Here is a 19,861-nt window from a genome sequence, read left to right on the forward strand (position 1 = left end):
TGAACAACGTTCATGCCCTTCAGAGCTCAGGTTGAATCTGACCAGATAGCGCTAGAGATCAGAGATAAACCCCGCCCCCTCTGCACCACACCCCGCCCCCTCGGCACCAGGCCACTCCCCTCAAACCAGGCCCCGCCCCTCGGCTCCAGGCCCCTCCCCATCGGCACCAGTCCCCGCCCCTCCTTCAGAGGTTAGGTTCTGTTCTGAATCGCTCCATGCGGTTCTGTCGTTTATCCCTGATGTCCTAACCACCAATACCTGGATCAATACGGGGGCCGATCCATGCTTCTGATCGATCGGCCCTCTTAGCTGGCAGACAGACTCTTGGGTGTGTCTGTGATGTGAGAGAGGAAGTCGATACGGAGCGGGCCAGAACCAAGGGAAGTGGACCCGCTCCAACTGGCTTCACACCGTTTAAAAAAAACTTTTTATCATTTTTACAATATTTAAAATGAGCTTTTTTAAAACAAATTAAACTTCATTTTTCTGTGAGTAATCTGGACTTTGTGGATCATTTGGACCAGATTTTCAGCTTCCTGTCTGTCAGTATTTCCACATAAAGTTTCCCCATGGTGCCGCCTGATTTATGAAGCTCCCCACATCCTGATGCTGCCACCGCCATACTTCACAGTGGCACCCCTGTGTTTCCTCCTAATGTCCATCACGCCTCAGCAGAAATGAAGGACATTACAGACGGTAACCTGGTCATTTATGGTTTAAATGCAATTAATTAATGAGAAACCAAACATTTTTAATCAGGTACCAACTTCTTTAGCAAAATGTCCTCAAGTTGAGGGGCGGATCTAGAAAAATATCTATGAAGTGCAGGGTTTCCCCCAGAAAACTTGCTGAGCCCGGCGGTCCACCGTGTTTTTGTATTAAAAGATGTTAAGTTGACAGGAAATGTAAAAGTATTACTGTATAATTATATGTTACGGGAAAACATCTCCAGTGAAATGCTATTAAACCCACAACTAGTCTAAAAGCAACAGATTTGCTCTTCTGTTTAATCCACATTAAGTCAGCGGCTCCATCAGGGCTTCAGGGGCCCCATAAACGCTAATATTTAAAACAGACCACAGATACATAAATGTAATTATTTTAAATTGTTTAACATTTAGATCCAAGATTTTAAGGAGCTGGCACGTTTACTTAGTAAAACTTCAAAGAACAATATTCATAGTTAGATTGTTTTGTTACCATAGCAACAATCTGATGCTGTGAGTTTAATCTTTGAATTTACAAATACAAATTAGTAAACTGCGATTATAACTTATTGCTTTTTATGCTGGCCTGTTAAACTTCTCCCCCTGCCCCATGTTTCACCAAATCTAACACAGAAGCTGTTAGAGCTGCTGATGTTTTAGCAGCAAAAGGGGCCCCTAAGTCAAAGTCTGCCCCAGGCCTCATGCAGCCTTGGACCGGCCCTGCATGATGAGTAAATCCGCTGGGATAGGGAGGGAGGTTTAATTCAATGCTGCTAATGTGGCTTCAGTAGTTCTTTCATTTCGTGTCTGTTGAGTTTTAATAAGCGTCACAGAAACTATTTTGGTTGGTCGAGTTTATGGGACGAGTTTCTCAGAAACGCATTAACTCGGAGTCGACAACGCATTTGATATGGTTTGATGCAAAGTGTAACCGTAAAAATAATAATGAAATAATATAAAATCAGCTGATGCGTGACTCCGAGGAGAGGCTAAAGCTCCTCACCGGGCTGAACCTGCATGTTAGCACTGCTCGTTATCCACAAACGCTCCGGCCAACCGGGACCATAAACTTTACAGGGAAGACAGACACAGAGCCACATGCTGGGCAGCGTGCTGAGATGTAAACGCCGCATATAATTGTTCGTTCACAAAGATAAATCATTCTCACCACAACGCACCTCTGAATTCCCTACAAGTTATTCCTGCGGTTCACTTTGAGCTGCAACCAGAGTTAACGCGGCGGGTTTTAGACTCTTACCTAGAGTTCTCCAAAGGATCATAATTCCTCACAGTAGGTTGATGTAAATATCCATACAGGTCAGCCTGTGTCCAGTTTGAGTGAAAGGAGGCGGCAGCGCGCAGAGGCTCCAGCTGTGTGATTGGTCCGCTGTCGGCTTTAAATGCATAAACTATAAAACTAACTATTATAAACCTATCCTTTAGGAATAAATCTGCTCTGCTAGTGAAATGCTAAGAGATAAAGAGAGGCTTGCAGCCCGGCTTTAAAAAGAAAAAAACAATTTGATATTTTTTTATTATAACTTTTTTATTTTCCTAGAAACGTAAACAGCAACGCTTATGCTTTACGCTTATGCCTTACGCTTTGCGCTTATGCTTTACGCTTGTGCTTTACGCTTATGCTTTACGCTTATGCTTTACGCTTATGCTTTACGCTTATGCTTTACGCTTATACTTTACGCTTACGCTTTACGCTTATGCTTTACGCTTATGCTTTACGCTTATGCTTTACGCTTATACTTTACGCTTATGCTTTACGCTTATGCTTTACGCTTATACTTTACGCTTATACTTTACGCTTATGCTTTACGCTTATGCTTTACGTTTATGCTTTACGTTTACGTTTACACTTTACGCTTGTGCTTTACGCTTGTGCTTTACGCTTGTGCTTTACGCTTATGCTTTACGCTTATGCTTTACGCTTATGCTTTACGCTTATACTTTACGCTTACGTTTGCGCTTATGCTTTACGCTTGTGCTTTACGCTTATGCTTTACGCTTGTGCTTTACGCTTATGCTTTACGCTTATGTTTTACGCTTATACTTTACGCTTATACTTTACGCTTATGCTTTACGCTTTGCGCTTGTGCTTTACGCTTATGCTTTACACTTATACTTTACGCTTATGCTTTACGCTTATGCTTTACGCTTATGCCCGCCGTGCTTTCCTAGCCCCGCCACCAGGCTTATAATACACTGAAGTGAAAAGAGGGGGGCAGGGACATTTCAGGGGTGGCATCATATTATATATGCTGCCATATAACATTTATATAAATATATACAGAGGCTCTCATCCTGGCTGCACAGCATCAGGCCCTAAACACCAGAGAGGCTCAGATCTACTAGACCCCAGGTGAAGGTGGTGCAGGAGGCCCCTGAGTCAGTCCAGCACATAACAGCAGGGGGCAAGATGGTGGCAGGGACAGCGAACATGGAGCGACATAACCAAGAGGCATCAGTACAGGAACATCTGCAGAATATGGACTTCCTCCTTTTCATCCTCCTCTTCATCCTCCTCTTCCTCCTCCTCTCCCTCTCTCTCTCTCCTCCTCTTCATCCTCTCCCTCTCTTCCTCCTCTTCCTCTCCTCTCCCTCCTCCTCTTCCTCCTCTCCCTCTCTCTCTCATCCTCTTCCTCCTCCTCTTCCTCCTCTCTCTCTCCTCCTCTTCATCCTCTCCCTCTCTTCCTCCTCTTCCTCCTCCTCTTCCTCCTCTTCCTCGCTCTGTGTTTCTGATTTATTGCCTGATTTCACTCCACCTCCTTCTGGACGCTCAAACGATGTCCAGAAATCACCAAATCAAATCCAGAAACTGATTTATGTAGGAAATGATCGTCTGTTTTGGTTGAACTGAATTTGCTCCTCAAAGCATTAAATTAATAATCAGGTTTTTTCTCCCACCAGATGATGGGATGTTCGTCCTCCTGCCTTCAGATCATTTTGCTCCTCCGTCGTCCTTCATGTCTTTGTCACATTTCTGTCCCGTTTTTTCGTCCTTCCTCTCATTCTGCCAGATTCTCTCGTATTTGAATGATTTCTGTCTCTCTGTCCGTCAGACAAGGTGACTCCTGCAGTAAAGGCTGCGGCCGTCCATTACGCCGCGGTAAAAAGCTTCATGACATTCTGTCCCCGGCGGACGCTGCATCGATTTTCTCATACGTCTCTCTCTCTCTCTCTCTGCTTGCTCGTCCTGCTTGTGGCTTTTATTGTAACTTTGTTTCTGCGTCTTGCTGACTGCGGCTGCTGTCAGTCCTCCCTACGCAGCGCGTCAGTCGGAGCTCCAATAATTAAGACATAAAAGCTCAGTTTGAAAGGAGCAGGTTTAAGGGTGACCTTTCTGATGACCCCATCTGGTTTCTTGTCTTTTTTAAATTTTGCGACTGAAGGACATTGATGACATCAGCATAAAGCTGCAGCTCCTTCCTCTCTCTGATCCAAACCTCACCTGGACGCAGGAAGTCCAGATAAAACCTAAAAAACACCTAGAGCGGAAATAAATAGAGAAAACTTAGTGATGAGAAAACACACTGACCATCATCCTTCATTGCAAGATGAATAACAAATCAGTTGATCAGCATGATGGCGCCACCGCCGTGCTCTGGTAACAGTTCAGTGGTGGTTCTGTTGCTATGGTAACCTCCTAAAAGCCGCTGATTTGACTGGAAAAACGGTCCAAACAGCTTCTTCCTGTTCAGGAACCGTGAGAGGTATCGGAAAAATGTTGGACCCGTGAGCGACGGCCATCTGTCGTGTTCGATTGTACTGCGATTCACAGCCGTACTTTATTCACAATAAAAGCACGGATGAGAGAGAGACGGGCGGCGCCGGGCGCTCCGGTCAGGAACTCAGGAAAATGAACATCTGAGGCCTGAACTAACCCAAAGCTACAGCCAGATTCTAAAACTGCAAAGAAAATCGATGCAATCGTTCATAAATATTTGTGTTCGGCCCAGCAGAGAATCTACAGGAGGAATCGAAGTGAATGGCAGGAAGCCCAGCCTGTGCGGTAAGCTTGATCTGAATGAAGTGGGATTGGACCGACGGTGATGGCCAGGCGGTCAGAGGCAGGTTGTGTAAAAAACCTTGAGAAGCATCAACTTCACAGATTTATCTGCAAACTGAGCGTAGAAAGTTGTTTCTATCTAAAACCCTGATGATGATGGGGAATTGGATGAATTTGTGGTGAAGTCGGCCCTGCAGCCGTCCATCAGGTTGGTGGTCGTAATGTTTCGCATTAAAGCCGGTTCTCGTGTTGTTCTGTTCTCCAGCGGTTCTGAGGACGGTCCGGGTCGTTCTGCTCCACTTCAGCAGCGCCTGCCAGCCGTTCTGTTCCCCAGGCTTCACGCTCCCCTACCCACAGTGCTTTGCAGCACGGCTGTTTGCTTGAGTTATGACCTCAGCGGCGCAGGCTCCGCCCACGTGCGGCGCTCACCTTCGGAGCTCAGGTTGAAACGCTGTGAGCCTTCAGATTTATGATTATGGAAAAGCAGAAAAGCGTCCAGCAGCCTTGAACATCTGCTGCTTCCTGTCCTCCATCAGCTCCACTTTTCACCGTTCAGAATGACAGAATGATGCTAATTTACCTCTGAGAGCTTTTAGCTGGCCGTCGAACCCAAAACCGAAATCCACTGCAGTCCGAGCAGCGAGGAGATGAGTTTCACCACACGACGCATTCTGCTGCTGCGCTGGATAACATATGTATTGATCTACTGGTGGGACATTTTAAGGGAAATTTGACCAAATTTTCATTTTTTGTTGACTTTAAAAGCCATGAGAAGAAAAAAAATAATCTGGATTAAACTATTTTACAGTTCTTTTTGGGTTTTTGTGGAATTTTTTTTTTTTTGAAGGAAGAATAAAAAATTTACGATGCACAAAATTTTATCCATTGTGTTTTTCCATTAAATGATTAATCATCCCAACGGAGCTGGACAATAAATCAATAACATCATATACTGCGATAATGACGTGATCAATATCAACAGATAACACGGCATTCTGGGAGATGTAGGCAGAGGAAAGACTCCAGCTGCTCAGCCTCTCAATGCAAGCTAAGCTAGCTGCTAGCATCAACTAACTCACTCATTCTTTGGTTGCCTAGCAACTCAGTCACTCCTCGGTTGCCTAGCAACAACCTGTTTAGTGACACGCACAGCAGCAGTTTCAGGTTTTGCCTCTGTGCCTCAACTGCTTAAAAATGAAAAACTGCGGAAAAACTGAATAAAACGGGAAACATTACGATCGATATTTAAGATAATTAAACAAAAAACTGATCAGCAATTATTGACATTGATATGAAACGTATGAAATTTACTCATCAGAAGCTCAAACTAAAGTTGTTTCCATGAGGAACAGAAATGTTCATTCATCTCTACTTTCTGTTTCTGTTCTCCAAACTTTTCACGTCTAGAACTGGACTTGGCTCCGCCCACCTGCTTCGGTCCCGTCCAATAATTACTCAGTTGGTAACGATTGGCCTCTGATGGATCCATGCCTCAGCAGCGATGCGCACTGCGTGTGTGTGTGTGTGTGTGTGTGTGTGTGTGTGTGTGTGTGTGTGTGTGTGTGTGTGTGTGCGTGTGTGTGTTGGCAAACAGACCAACTATATGGAAGGAAATTAAAAGCTGCTCCTTTACTGTTCACACACACACACACACACACACACACACACACACACACAAACACGTCAGAGGTGAAGCGGCGCCGCGTCCAGACTGATACCAATCATGTCGCCGCTAATCAGAGAGCCGCGCTGTCAGGGGAAGGCAATCACATCACAGAGGACAAAATCGTTTTCTGAGGATGAAGTTGGGAGATGAAGAACATGACCAGCAATATGAATCCAGAGGTTAATGCTAATTCTGGGAAACGAGGCGTGTTGTAGACGGAGCGGAGTTGGACCCGCCTGAAGAGCTGGAGACGTTTCTGCGACGCTACGAGAGTCCTTACCGGCGCCGCCGAGTGGAGCGATTCACTCAGAAACCCCTGAAGAAGAAACAACCTGCAGACGATTAACAAGCCATCAGGAGGCTCTTATCACACTTTTACTCTCATGTTTGCAGTAGAAACAACCCAAATACAGAGAAAAACTCAGATAACGGAGAATTTTAATAACATAAGGAGAACAGAAGAATCCAGCGTTGAACAAAAACCCAGGAGTTTAAATCCTGATCAGCTGGCAGAATAAAAACAGGGAAACGGAGAGAGAGAGACGTATAACTGAACTTAAAGTGGAACTAAACCACCTGGAAAGCTTAGCCCACAAAGTGGGCGGGGCCAGGAGACACAGGGGGCGGAGCCAAGCATGGTGTTTGCAGTAACCACCGTTCAACCCGTAGAGGGCAGCAAGGAGACGATTTTAGGACAAATATTTCATAATTAACCAAGTTTACATGAAAACATTCAAACTTGGCACCAATAAGATCCAATTTATCTGCAAAATAAAGTTGATTTTGGTTCCAGTTTCACATTAGAGGAACTACACAACGAACCATTCTGATCTAGGAGAATTAGATCTAGATGCACAACAAGCAGAACCCGAGAAAACACCAGGAAACCCTAATATGGCAACACAACAACGGCAACAATGGTGTCCAGGTTGTAGCGAAATATGAAACATTTTTATTGGCAGTTATAAGATTTTTAAACAATAAGATGAAAACACGTTTGGATCAGTTTAATATTTAGTCATATTCAGGTCAGTGCAATGTGAGAGGAAGAGTTGAGGGTGTGAACAGTTGGACGGGTCAAAGTAAGCTGACCCGCTTACTTTGACTAGACCTGTGAGGCTGTTAGGAGGGAAAGCAGGTAGACTTGTTGAAACGCGTCAGAAGCAGCGGCGTGTTTCTTTCTGCCAGCGGCTCGTTCAGGTGAAGGCTGACAGGAAAAGAGCCGCAGATTTAAAGGCTGATAAAAGAGAACGAGGAGACGGAATATGGATTATCCATGGATAGACGGGGAGCGAGGAGAGAAAATGTGAAGAGGAATCAAAGCCGAGAGGAGCAGACACAAAAGGGGAAAAAGGGGATTATGATCGGAGAGGCAGGAGATAAAAATGGAGAAGATGAATGAAAAGACAGAAGTCAAAGAAAAGAGGATTAGCAGCAGAAGAAAGAGATTAAGGAGGAATGATCCGCCTTTATGTTCCTGTTTCTAGAGAACGCCACTGTAACCAACAGATCAGTCGGTACCCGGCGTCCAGCTACGACTTTTATGAGCATTTCAAAATACAGCACTGAAAAGGGTGAATTAAAAAAATTCAATTTTGTGAAAAAGAGTTTGGTTGCTTGAGATGGTGTTTGGCTTTTCTGAAAAGCAGGTGATGCACTAAAGAGGAGAAACATTTTAACCGACGTAGAAACGTTTAGGCTCAGACCTTACCAGAGGCACCGAACCGAAACACTGCAAACCTGCAGCTGGGCGGGCTAGTTAGCAACGTCCACTTCCTGTTTACTGCAGCCAATCGTAACATCTCACCTACTTCCTGTTTAGTCCTGATGACGCTAGCTTTGCGTCACCTGGTTGCTCCAAACCACTAGATGGAGACACGACTAATTTGCTTCATTTTCTCCGTCTTTGGTGACATTTTGGACGTTACCTCCAAACCCGACTGCTGTGGTGATCCACAGTGTTGGACGGGCTGAAAGCCGCACAGAGAGGACGAAGCCACGGCTCCATCAGAAACAAAAACTCAGATTACAGTTTGTAAACGTTCTTAATTTTGTGAGACATTTGTTGAAATCATGGTGCTCATAAACCTGGGAACACATCCAACGTTTTGTTTTGTGACATTTTAAAAGTCGACTCAACAGAAACCGAAAATTGGTTCTGATTCTGAGCCTGAAAAATGATTCTGGTTCTGATTCAGTGAAACTGCAGCTTCTTGAGAAACAAGAAAAAGTTTGACGTTCAGAAAGTGACCTGGTCAGAGTTTTCCTGCAGGTTTCCAGAGGCGTGAAGCGGCAACGTCTTCCTGTGGTGGAGGGGTTGGGGTGGTTGGGTTCCTGTTGGGGGGGTCGGGGTGGTTGGGTTCCTGTTGGGGGGGTCGGGGTGGTTGGGTTCCTGTTGGGGGGGTCGGGGTGGTTGGGGTTGTGTTGGGGTGGTTGGGTGGTGTTGGGGTGGTTGGGTTCGTGTTGGGGGGGTTGGGGTGGTTGGGTTCGTGTTGGGGTGGTTGGGTTCGTGTTGGGGTGGTCGGGGTGGTTGGGTTCGTGTTGGGGTGGTTGGGTTTGTGTTGGGTTGTCGGGGTGGTTGGGTTTGTGTTGGGGTGGTTGGGTTCGTGTTGGGGTGGTGGGGGTCGGGGTGGTTGGGTTCGTGTTGGGGTGGTTGGGTTCCTGTTGGGGGGTCAGGGTGGTTGGGTTTGTGTTGGGGTGGTTGGGTTCGTGTTGGGGTGGTTGGGTTCATGTTGGGGGGGTTGGGGTGGTTGGGTTCGTGTTGGGGTTTGGGTTTGTTGGGGGGTGGGTGGTTGGGTTTGTTGGGGGGTTGGGGTGGTTGGTTTGTTGGGGGTTGGGTGGTTGGGTTTGTGTTGGGTTGTCGGGGTGGTTGGGTTCGTGTTGGGGTGGTTGGGTTTGTGGGGGTCGGTGGTTGGGTTTGTTGGGTGGTTGGGTTTGTGTTGGGGGTGGGTGGTTGGTTTTGTTGGGGGGTTGGGGTTGGGTTTGTTGGGGGGTTGTGGTTGGGTTTGTGTTGGGGGGTCGGGTGGTTGGGTTCGTGTTGGGGGGGTCGGGGTGGGTTGGTGTTGGGGGGGTGGGGGTGGTTGGGTTCGTGTTGGGGTGGTTGGGTTCCTGTGGGGGGGTCGGGGTGGTTGGTTTGTTGGGGTGGTTTGGGTGGTGGGTTGTGTGGGGGGGTGGGGTGGTTGGGTTCCTGTTGAGGGGGTTGGGGTGGTTGGGTTCCTGTTGGGGTGGTTGGGGTGGTTGGGTTTGTGTTAGGGGGGGTCGGGGTGGTTGGGTTCCTGTTGGGGGGGTTGGGTTGGTGTCGGGGTGGTTGGGTTGTGTTGGGTGGTTGGGTTTGTGTTAGGGGGGGTCGGGGTGGTTGGGTTCCTGTTGAGGGGTTTGGGGTGGTTGGGTTCGTGTTGGGGTGGTTGGGTTTGTGTTGGGGGCGTCGGGGTGGTTGGGTTCGTGTTGGGGTGGTTGGGTTCGTGTCGGGGTGGTTGGGTTTGTGTTGGGGTGGTTGGGTTCGTGTCGGGGTGGTTGGGTTTGTGTTGGGGTGGTTGGGTTTGTGTTGGGGTGGTCGGGGTGGTTGGGTTCGTGTTGGGGGCAGGGGGTGAATATGCCGAGCTAAGCAAATTACAGTAAAAGCGAGAGATGAATGGTGAGTGGAGGAGGAAGAGGGGAGTCGTGACTGGAGCGTGATTTAGTGAGGCTTTCCTCTTAATGAAATTGTTTGGTGGCAGAGCCGGTAAAAGGCCTTAATGGATTGGCTGGCCTGATGTAATCTGATTACTCTGGTTTCACTACAGAGAGAGGAGAAGAAGAAATGCAATTAATATTTACAGAGCAGACAGCAGGGTGGGCTCTCCCTCTCTCTCCTGTCTGCCTCTCTCGCCCCTCTCTCTCTCTCTCTGCTGGTGGCCGGTGTGTGGCGGCGGGCGAGCAAGGGAGGGGGAGAGAGAGGGAGGTGATAGGCTGGCGGCGGCGCACCGGGCTCCTCTCTCCTGCTCTCCTCCGGGCCGCTCACTTCGGGCTGCGCCTCCGCCTGCGTGGAGCACTATTCCCCGAGTACGTGTCTGCAGGCGCCTGGGGGGTGAAGGTGGGGGGTGGGGTGGGGGGGAGGGGGGGTCCTACCTGCTGCTGCAGCCGCCGGGTTTTCACCTCCACACATTCATTCATGCATGTGGCATTAGTCCCTCCCCAACCGGACCGAGGCTGAGCGGACTCTGCAGACTCATCTGACTCTCTCTCTGTGTGTGTGTGTGTGTGTGTGTGTGTGTGTGTGTGTGTGTGTGTGTGTGTGTGTGTGTGTGTGTGTGTGTGTGTGCTGCAGGCAGCTGGACAGCAACCACATCAGCTGCATTGAAGATGGAGCTTTCCGAGCGCTGCGCGATCTGGAGATCCTGTAAGTAGAGACACCGTCCTCCTCCTCTTCCTCCTCCTCCTCCTCCTCTCATCAGTTCTTCTTCTCATCCCTCGCTCTCCGTTCAGACGGACCTTTAGCGCCGCTCTTCTTTTCACTTGTTACTTTTTTGCCTTCAAAGCTTCAAGTTAGAGATTCTTCATCGGAGAAAACGCAGGTTAAACCTGAGAGGGAGAGAGTGTGTGTGTGTGTGTGTGTGTGTGTGTGTGTGTGTGTGTGTGTGTGTGTGTGTGTGTGTGTGTGTGTGTGTGTGTGTGTGTGTGTGTGTGTGTGTCAGCAGCTGCTTTCTGGGATGAAGCGTCTCGGTCGTCCTTCACTTTCAGCCGTGCTGAACATGCGACCTGCGGATCCTCCACCTGCTGCAGCTGATTCCCCTCAGCGCTGATGTGTGTGTGTGTGTGTGTGTGAGGGTGATGTGTGTGTGTGTGTGAGGGTGATGTGTGTGTGTGTGTGTGAGGGCGATGTGTGTGTGAGGGCGATGTGTGTGTGTGTGAGGGCGATGTGTGTGTGTGTGTGTGTGAGGGCGATGTGTGTGTGTGTGTGTGTGAGGGCGATGTGTGTGTGTGTGTGTGTGTGTGTGTGTGTGAGGGCGATGTGTGTGTGAGGGCGATGTGTGTGTGTGTGTGTGTGTGTGTGAGGGCGATGTGTGTGTGTGTGAGGGCGATGTGTGTGTGTGTGTGTGTGAGGGCGATGTGTGTGTGTGTGAGGGCGATGTGTGTGTGTGTGTGTGTGTGAGGGCGATGTGTGTGTGTGTGTGTGAGGGAGATGTGTGTGTGTGAGGGCGATGTGTGTGTGTGTGTGTGTGTGTGTGTGTGTGTGTGTGTGTGTGTGTGTGTGTGTGTGTGTGTGTGTGTGTGTGTGTGTTCTCTGGAGCTGGGTGTCTGTGCTCAGCTTGGCAGCCGTTCAGGTCGAGGTCTCTCCGTCTTCAGCGACTCGTCCTGCAGACGAACTCTAAAAGGTTTTTCCTTCGTCGTGATTTGATCAAACATCTGGAACATCTGCACGGCTGCAGATTCTGCTGCCTCACATCTGGTTCTGGGAGAAATGCTCCGGTCCAACGGGACGTTAACCCGGTTCTGACTTTACTGACCTGAAAGAGGCATTGAGCTACACGTTGTTGCACGATGCATTCATGGTCTGTAAATGGTGGGAATTCTGAGTTTTGACACATTTAAAGACTAGAAAACTTTGAAGCAGTAAAACTTTCTGTTCTGCGTCTCACCTCTGATTTATTTCAACCCTGAAACAGTTTAAGGTGTAAACGTTTGTGCAGATGGTGTTTCTATTATTTTACTGAATGATGGCGTAACTGAAGCAGAACTGAATGAGATGCTGAAATCTTAGGTGAAATTTGACTAGTTCCCTGCAAATAGAAACATTTTGGAAGGTTTTACGCAGCATTTTGAACTTTTCATAAGATGATATTACAGTAAAAATGTGCGACGTTTTGAGAAACGTTGGGCTAAAAGAGCGATAAACGCTGCGGTCATCACAGAAACGTCTGAGGTAATTGAACTGGATCGGTCCGTCGCGCTGCGTTCTCTGGGTTGACGTGTTGATGGGTCAAATGTTGCCGTTTTCTAAGGACGTCTGGATAATTAATTGCTGCACATAAAGGCTCTCAGGACTAAAATCAGCTTTTATTTGAATTTGTAGCTGAATCTGATGAGCAGAAACTGAATCATCCAGTTTTTTTATTCAGGGCCAAATTAAACCAAACTATTCGGTGGATTCTGTCCAGGCGGAAACGTGCAGCTGCAGGCGAAGCATCAGGTAGTTTCCTCTCAACCTGACGGGATCATTTCAGCTCCAGTCGCTCCATTCTGGAGGAAATCAGACTTTCAGAGCCTTAAAGAATCGCAGATTATCAGCTGAAGCAGATGGAAACCAAAACAGAGCCAAACATCCCCAGCAGGGACGTTCAGCTGAGTTTCTGTGGTGGTCAGTGGATCCTTCATCAGCAACGGCAGCAGCCGGTGTAGAGAGCGAGAAAAGAAGAATCTTTAGAGGTTTTTATCATTTTAAACTCAGTTTTCTGCATTATTTTCCCTTTGCTGTGACTCACTGCAGCCACTGTGATTTCTGAAAGTTCAGTATAGACAACAACTGGATTAATTTGCTCAGAGCGTCACAACATTCATGGGTCATAAAGTATTTAACAAACTGTCTCCTACATGGGCAATTGTGTAAAATTAAGTTCAATATAAAAAATAAATAGTTTTTTCTTGCAACTTGGAAGAAGTGGCAGAAACCAAACTGTTTATATCTAGGAAGAAAACATAGTTTGCATATCACAATCCGCTGAAATCTGATAAAAAATGAAGCGTTTCAGCACCGTCAGGGTTTGTTTTTTGATTTAATGCGTAGTAATGGCTCCTGCAGGTGAACATCTTTGTTCTGTGGTTCTGGTACGACTGTAAAGCTGACACATCCGCTAACGGCAGCTAACAGGAAGCTAACGGCAGCTAACAGGAAGCTAACGGTAGCTAGCAGGAAGCTAACGGTAGCTAACAGCAGCTACCAGGAAGCTAACGGCAGCTAACAGTAGCTAGCAGGAAGCTAACGGTAGCTAGCAGGAAGCTAACGGCAGCTAACAGGAAGCTAACGGTAGCTAACAGCAGCTAACAGGAAGCTAACAGGAAGCTAACAGCAGCTAACAGGAAGCTAACGGCAGCTAACAGGAAGCTAACAGGAAGCTGCTCAATCAGTTAATTTCTGCTTCTAAACGATCTGACTCGGCTCTAGAAACGATTGTTGTTGTGTTCAAGTTGTGCTAAAAGCAGCCAGCATAGCATCTGAGTGCTAACATGTAGCAGCTAAAGCTAATGTTAGCGTCCGCAGTTCCGATTTCTAAAGAAGCTCCATGAATGAAAGATGAACTTTGCTGCAATCCGATAAAGAGCCTGAAAATGAAAAGCTGAGTGTTTAGAAGTTCTTCATTCACAGGGAGAAATGTGCTTTCTTTGCACTTTAGCCTCAGTTTATTCATAATGTAATTATTAAATATCTACATTTGTCTAAATCACAGTTACTGATGACAGAGGATAAGGTCATTTGTCCTGAAAAGACGATAGAGTATGAAGCATAAAGCGTAACTTCCTTCATGATCCGGTGACAGACAGTTTTCCATCTGAAGCGTTTTATTTCCCTTTAGCAGAGCTGGCTGTCTTGATTCCTGCCGCGCTCTGCGCCGCGCGCACAATGGACGTGATAGGGGGCAGATAGCGGGGAATCAGCGGTGCGAGATACAGCATATTAGCAATTCATAAGTCCCTGACAGCCGAGTGCTGGGCAGGATTTACAATTCACTGTAAATACGCAGCCTTTCCATTCACAAGACAGCATGACAGTAGATCCACACAACCTGACGTTTTAATAAAGCCCATGTGTGAGTGAGTGTGTGTGTGTGTGCAGTCCATGAATGACAGTAAGCAATTCTGCCGCTGGAATGATCTTCATTTCAACATCTACACACACACACACACACACACACACACACACACACACACACGCAGATGCTGGTGTGCTCACCCCAGCAGACGCAGCCCCATCTGTTGGGTTCTTGGGGCTGATTTCGTGACCGAGGTACAAAGTAGAAACGATAGAGATAACGGTGACTGGAGGTCATGTGACTGCACCATCAGGTGTGAGTGTGTGTGTGTGCGCACTCTTGTTTTTGTGTGGTTGTGGGGCCCGGTTTCAGCGGCAGGTTGAGGACGTTTCTGTGTTACACACACACACACACACAGAAATGTGTGTGTGTGTAACACAGAAATGTGTGTTTCTGTGTTACACACACACACACACGTTTCTGTGTGTAACACAGAAACATGTGTGTGTGTGTGTCATACACACACACAGAAACGTGTGTGTGTGTGTAACACAGAAATGTGTGTTTCTGTGTTACACACACACACACACGTTTCTGTGTGTAACACAGAAACGTGTGTGTGTGTGTGTCATACACACACACACACACAGAAACGTGTGTGTGTGTGTAACACAGAAACACACATTTCTGTGTTACACACACACACACACACACGTTTCTGTGTGTGTGTGTGTGTAACACAGAAATGTGTGTTTCTGTGTTACACACACACACATTTCTGTGTGTGTGTGTAACACAGAAACACACATTTCTGTGTTACACACACACAGAAATGTGTGTGTGTGTAACACAGAAATGTGTGTTTCTGTGTTACACACACACACACACGTTTCTGTGTGTAACACAGAAACGTGTGTGTGTGTGTGTCATACACACACACACACACAGAAACGTGTGTGTGTGTGTAACACAGAAATGTGTGTTTCTGTGTTACACACACACACACACACACACGTTTCTGTGTGTGTGTGTGTGTAACACAGAAATGTGTGTTTCTGTGTTACACACAGAAACACACATTTCTGTGTTTCCAGTTTTAGCTGCTTGTTTTCAGAAATGTTTGGATCAAAACTAAGTTTATTAGTCAGTTAATGAATATCTAATCAGACGTTTTTCCATAACTACATCCGTAAAACATGAGGAGAAAAAATGTTGAATTCAGCAGATTTTCCCTGTTTAAGCATTAAAACAATGTCATAAGGTTTTTAGTTTATTTTTCCCTATTAGTGCTTCAAAGTCTTTGTTGTTGGTTGATGTGTTTATTTAGCTAAAAGTATTGGAGTTTTTACGTTGAATAGAAAAAACATCAGATTTTTCATTTGGCCCGGTGATGGTAAGTTATTATTTATTGATCCATCTCTAAGTATTAAAATCATTGGAGGCCAAATTGACAAAAACATTTTACCCTGATTTTAATGCAAAACTTCATCACTGCTCCCTTCAAAACATGCCGTTTCTCATTATATGTTTGTACATTTTTCCTAATTAAGAAAATGTTTTCAGCGTTAGCAAATGCGCTAAGCTAAACATTAGCTCTGCTGTTATCATGTTGGCTAATTATCAGAAGTTGACTGGTTTCTGAAAGCTGTAAAAACCTTTTCTTTGTGCATTTAAAGGGTTCAGTTTGAAACACTGGTGATAAAAATGTTTCTGCTCATGTCTGAGGAACGATTTAACTAACCCAGGCTTTAATGGTAGCTATACTGATACTACAATATCACCGTCCTGTTTATTACAACCTCTAACTATTAACTTCCTTCAGTACGACTTACTGCAGGGAAATAAGTAGCATAGAGCTACGGTGCATAGAATGTGCATCGTAGATGGCGTCTCTGTTTTGGCAGCTCGTTACCACTCTGTAATCCTTCAGCATCTAAAATTATCGTAATCTCCATCAGATTATTCAGATGTTAGGACAAAACAATAAACCCAGAGGAATCTGTGGCAGCGATGTGTGTGTGTGTGTGTGTGTGTGTGTGTGTGTGTGTAACTAGCACTACACTATATATTACTGAGCTGCTTTGATGCAATATTTATTACATTTCAAGTGTTTTACATTCATGCCAGACATAAATTTGAGTTTTAAACGAGTTTGTCGACCACCTGAGGCAGATTTTACACTCTGAGATGTCAAAGGTCACATGGACTGGTAGAAACGTCCTGAAGATGAGGGAGAGACGGAAACACGATGGTCAACAGGTGAATGATGCAAACCCCAAAATACCCAAACACGAAAAGCAAAGGCAACTGAAAAATGCTGCAAACACAAGAAATGGGAGCAAAGGGGAAAATGCTGCAATTAGTAAAAAATAACAGCAAATATGAAATTCTGCAAACTTGGTCCAATAAGGAAGTCCTCCAGACCACTAGGGGCAGTAAGGTCATTGTATTTATATAGTACATTTTCAGCAACAAGGCCATTCAAAGTGCTTGTGGTCAACCAACAAATCAGACGTTCAGTAAGGATGAGATGTTGAAGGAAGTTGAAGGAAGGGATGTATAACACAGCTTATTGAACTACTCCAGACGCCCCCTGGTGGTCTGGAGGGCTTACGTTTTGTGGCGAGTTTGGAGTTTTTCTTATTAGCTTTTGCTATTTGCAGAATTTTCCTTTTTGCTTTTATTTTTTGTGGTTTCAGCGTTTTTCATTTGCAGCGTTTTAGTTTTTGAGTTAAACATTTTTTGTTAGCAGCGTTTTTCTGTTGGATCATCCGCTTGTTTGCACCGAATTTGGCTGTTTGCTGCGTGTTTGCACCTGTCGCCTGTCGTACGATGTTCAGTGATGACATCATAGCATTGTGTGTGACTAAAACACGTGACGCTTCCTCGTTTTTCCGTTATTTGTCACGTCTCAGTTCGTGTTTGTGTGCGAATGAAGAAATGAGACATTGATCACTGCATGTGTGCAAAACCTGCAGAACTGAGTTTAGATTCAGTCTGCAGTCAGATGGGGCGTGTGTGTGTGTGTGTGTGTGTTGTGTGTGCGTGCGTGTGCGCGTGTGCGTGTGTGTGTGTTGTGTGTGCGTGCGTGTGCGCGTGTGCGTGTGTGTGTGTGTGTGTGCGTGTGTGTGTGTGTGCGTGTGTGTGCGCCACATGCTAATTGAAAGCCATGCAGCTCAGTGTGGAGCCGCTAATGAATCTCCACTTTAATTAATCTTGTCATTTTTAATTAGCCAGTGTTTGTTGGTGGCCCGGCTTTATCTGAGCTCTCTGGTTTCACCGGAGCTGCTCTGATGATTGGAGGCTGAATATTGGGGCGTCTGGCTCATTATGAAAATGCTAAATGGATTTCAGTTTGTTAGTTTCATTAATCTGCTTGTAATTGTTCTCTGGGAATAAATGAGTGATAAGTGATTGGATTTTGTTGTTTGGAATTAGACAGCATGTTAAAACTGTCAAACAATTTAAAGGATTTGATTTTTTTACATTTTCACCAATGAAAATCTTTGAAAAGAGACATTTTCTGCATCTATTTGATGCAACCTTATACTTTTACGTCCTCTCCAAAGTGGAGGTTTGGTTTGGTGAAAGCAGGGCACCGCAGGCTGTGATTTATTTAGACCCGACGGAGCGAGGATTCCTCCCTGCGCTTATCACCAGAGAGAACGGAGAGAGGAGCTATTTGAGATACGGCTGTTTCCAAAATGGAGAAGGGTTAAAGAGAAAGGAAGGAAGGCATGTGATATTGGTGCTGTGAATTCTGCCGGCTCCTGGACATCATTTATTAATCTGCTGTTGGGTCTGAGCAGAGCGGCAGAGGGACGCAGCTTAGAGGGAGAAACTGTTAGATAAGGAAGCAGGAAAGAAAGAAGTCAGGAACAATAAACCAGATCAAAGAGAGAAAACAGGAATCAGAGTGAGGAGATGCAACGAGCTGCTTGGTTCAGGTGGAGAGTTAAACGGATTCCATGTTAAAGGAAACGCTGGAGGAAGCGGCGGAGAGCGGATCAGAGCGCCGAGGCATTAATTATTGAGAGAACAAATGTCTGACTGACTGACTCAATTTGGACCTTTTGTTGTTTCCGGACCACCAAGGCTGTCGGCCTGACTCATGAGGGAAACCGGCTGGATTTACCGTCCAGAACTAGAAACACAGCGCGGTTCTGTTGGGCTTAAAACTTTGAGCTCATCACTGATTATTGGTAAAAAAAAAACATCAGAATATATTTAGAAAACAACAGAGACACAAAATGTCACCACGTGTTCTTTGTCTAGTTTCTCATGCAAAAATCTTAGTTTACTTAAAATAAGACAAAACTTACTTACACATCTTTTCATCAAGACATAGCATCTTGTTTGAAGTCGATAATTAAAGGGGCAGTGACGTGTTTTACAGGAATATAGTTCCATTTTATAGCACAGTAAAGTACTAAGTTACCTTCAGTTGTTCTGTATTTATTATGACTTTTACTTTGTAATTTAACATCTTCAAATTGGGTCTCTGTCCCTTTAAGAAGCTCCTGCTCTTCCTGAAGCTCCGCCTCCAGGAAGTCGTCCAACATGGCTCCTCTGTTAACCCTTTAATGTTTTTACCAGCGTTGCTCTGAGCAGCTGGTTGCTAATTGCTGCTGGCTAGTCTGAAGGAGCTGAGTGGGGGAGGAGCTTCGCCTCAAAGGCGGGGCTAGGCCCACCCAGGCGTTTTAACAGCTGAATGGTTACCATGGAGACTGAAGGACTTCTCAAACATGAAAGAATCAAGGCGACGCTGCAGGTTTGATTTTGATGAGAGAAAAACTTTATAAGGTCAGAAAAGTAGATTTTACATTTAACGTTGATTGAAAACTCCAGTTCCAGTAGAAGATAATTTCAGTCATAATATGGAAAAATGTCTTTTTATACGTGGAACAATCTGCCAGTGGAACTAGAACAGCATAAATTATTAACGTAGAACAAGCTCCTGTACCTGAGTGGATGTTGAACCTCCTGTTTCCTTCGTCATTCTTTAGTTTCTGATTCTGAACTGACTGCAGCCTGAAACGCTCGCTTCTGATTGGTCATTAAAGACTCATCGGGATGGATTAGCTTGGTATGCTAACGCTAACGGTCCTGCAGGGTGTTAGCATGCTCTGCAGCAGCAGCTTTAAACAGTAAGACCCAGTGGTTCCTTCCATCTGACAGCCAGCAGCGGGTGGTTATGATTGGTGCTGATAATATTCATTAAAAGGCGTTTTAAACCGGGCGAAGCTCCCTCCACGCCTTCTGAGGCTCATCAGGATGAGTTTTTATTCAGACTGCAGGTTTTCTCATCGCTACAAGGTGACCGATTATCATCTGAGCTCAGTCGGCTGCAAAACGTCTTCAGTAAACTCACATCTCACTCTGCTGAGGATCTTTGGTTCATAATAATAATCAAACATAAAATGAATAAAACTTTGATACCCAGTGAGAAAACGAGTCGGAAGATGACGATAGTTATTACATCATCCAGAAATCGCCCACATTATAATATTTACCATTTTTACTCATGGCTCAATTTACATCCACACAAGTAATTTATTATTAACCAGTTTGCACCAGTCTGACTGTCCCTGCATGACCATTATGGTCACTATGTCTGTAAATGTGCTTCACATTGTTTTAGCACATGTTTTAAAGGAACTTTATTTTGAAAATGTGGCAGCTTTTATTTTTGCTGTGTTGGAGTGAAACAATCATTTAGAGGAAACGTTTTTCTGTAGATAAT

The 19,861-nt window shown here is 45.6% G+C and overlaps 1 protein-coding gene across 4 annotated transcripts in view; it reads left to right on the forward strand.

Annotated features, from left to right (window-relative positions):
* slit3 (slit homolog 3 (Drosophila)) overlaps window positions 1-19,861 on the forward strand; it is a 226,983-nt gene that overhangs the window by 119,562 nt on the left and 87,560 nt on the right. For 3 of the 4 annotated variants that reach the window (XM_081611949.1, XM_081611952.1, XM_081611951.1), the window contains one exon: window positions 10,698-10,769. In XM_081611949.1, the coding sequence (XP_081468075.1) occupies window positions 10,698-10,769 (72 nt within the window). Of the gene's footprint in view, window positions 1-10,175; window positions 10,433-10,697; window positions 10,770-19,861 lie in introns of those variants that run through there. The other variant, XM_081611950.1, reaches the window with a different exon arrangement.

Source organism: Poecilia reticulata, chromosome 10 (genome assembly GCF_904066995.2).
Source record: "Poecilia reticulata chromosome 10, P_reticulata-male-v2, whole genome shotgun sequence".
Lineage (NCBI taxonomy): Eukaryota > Metazoa > Chordata > Actinopteri > Cyprinodontiformes > Poeciliidae > Poecilia > Poecilia reticulata.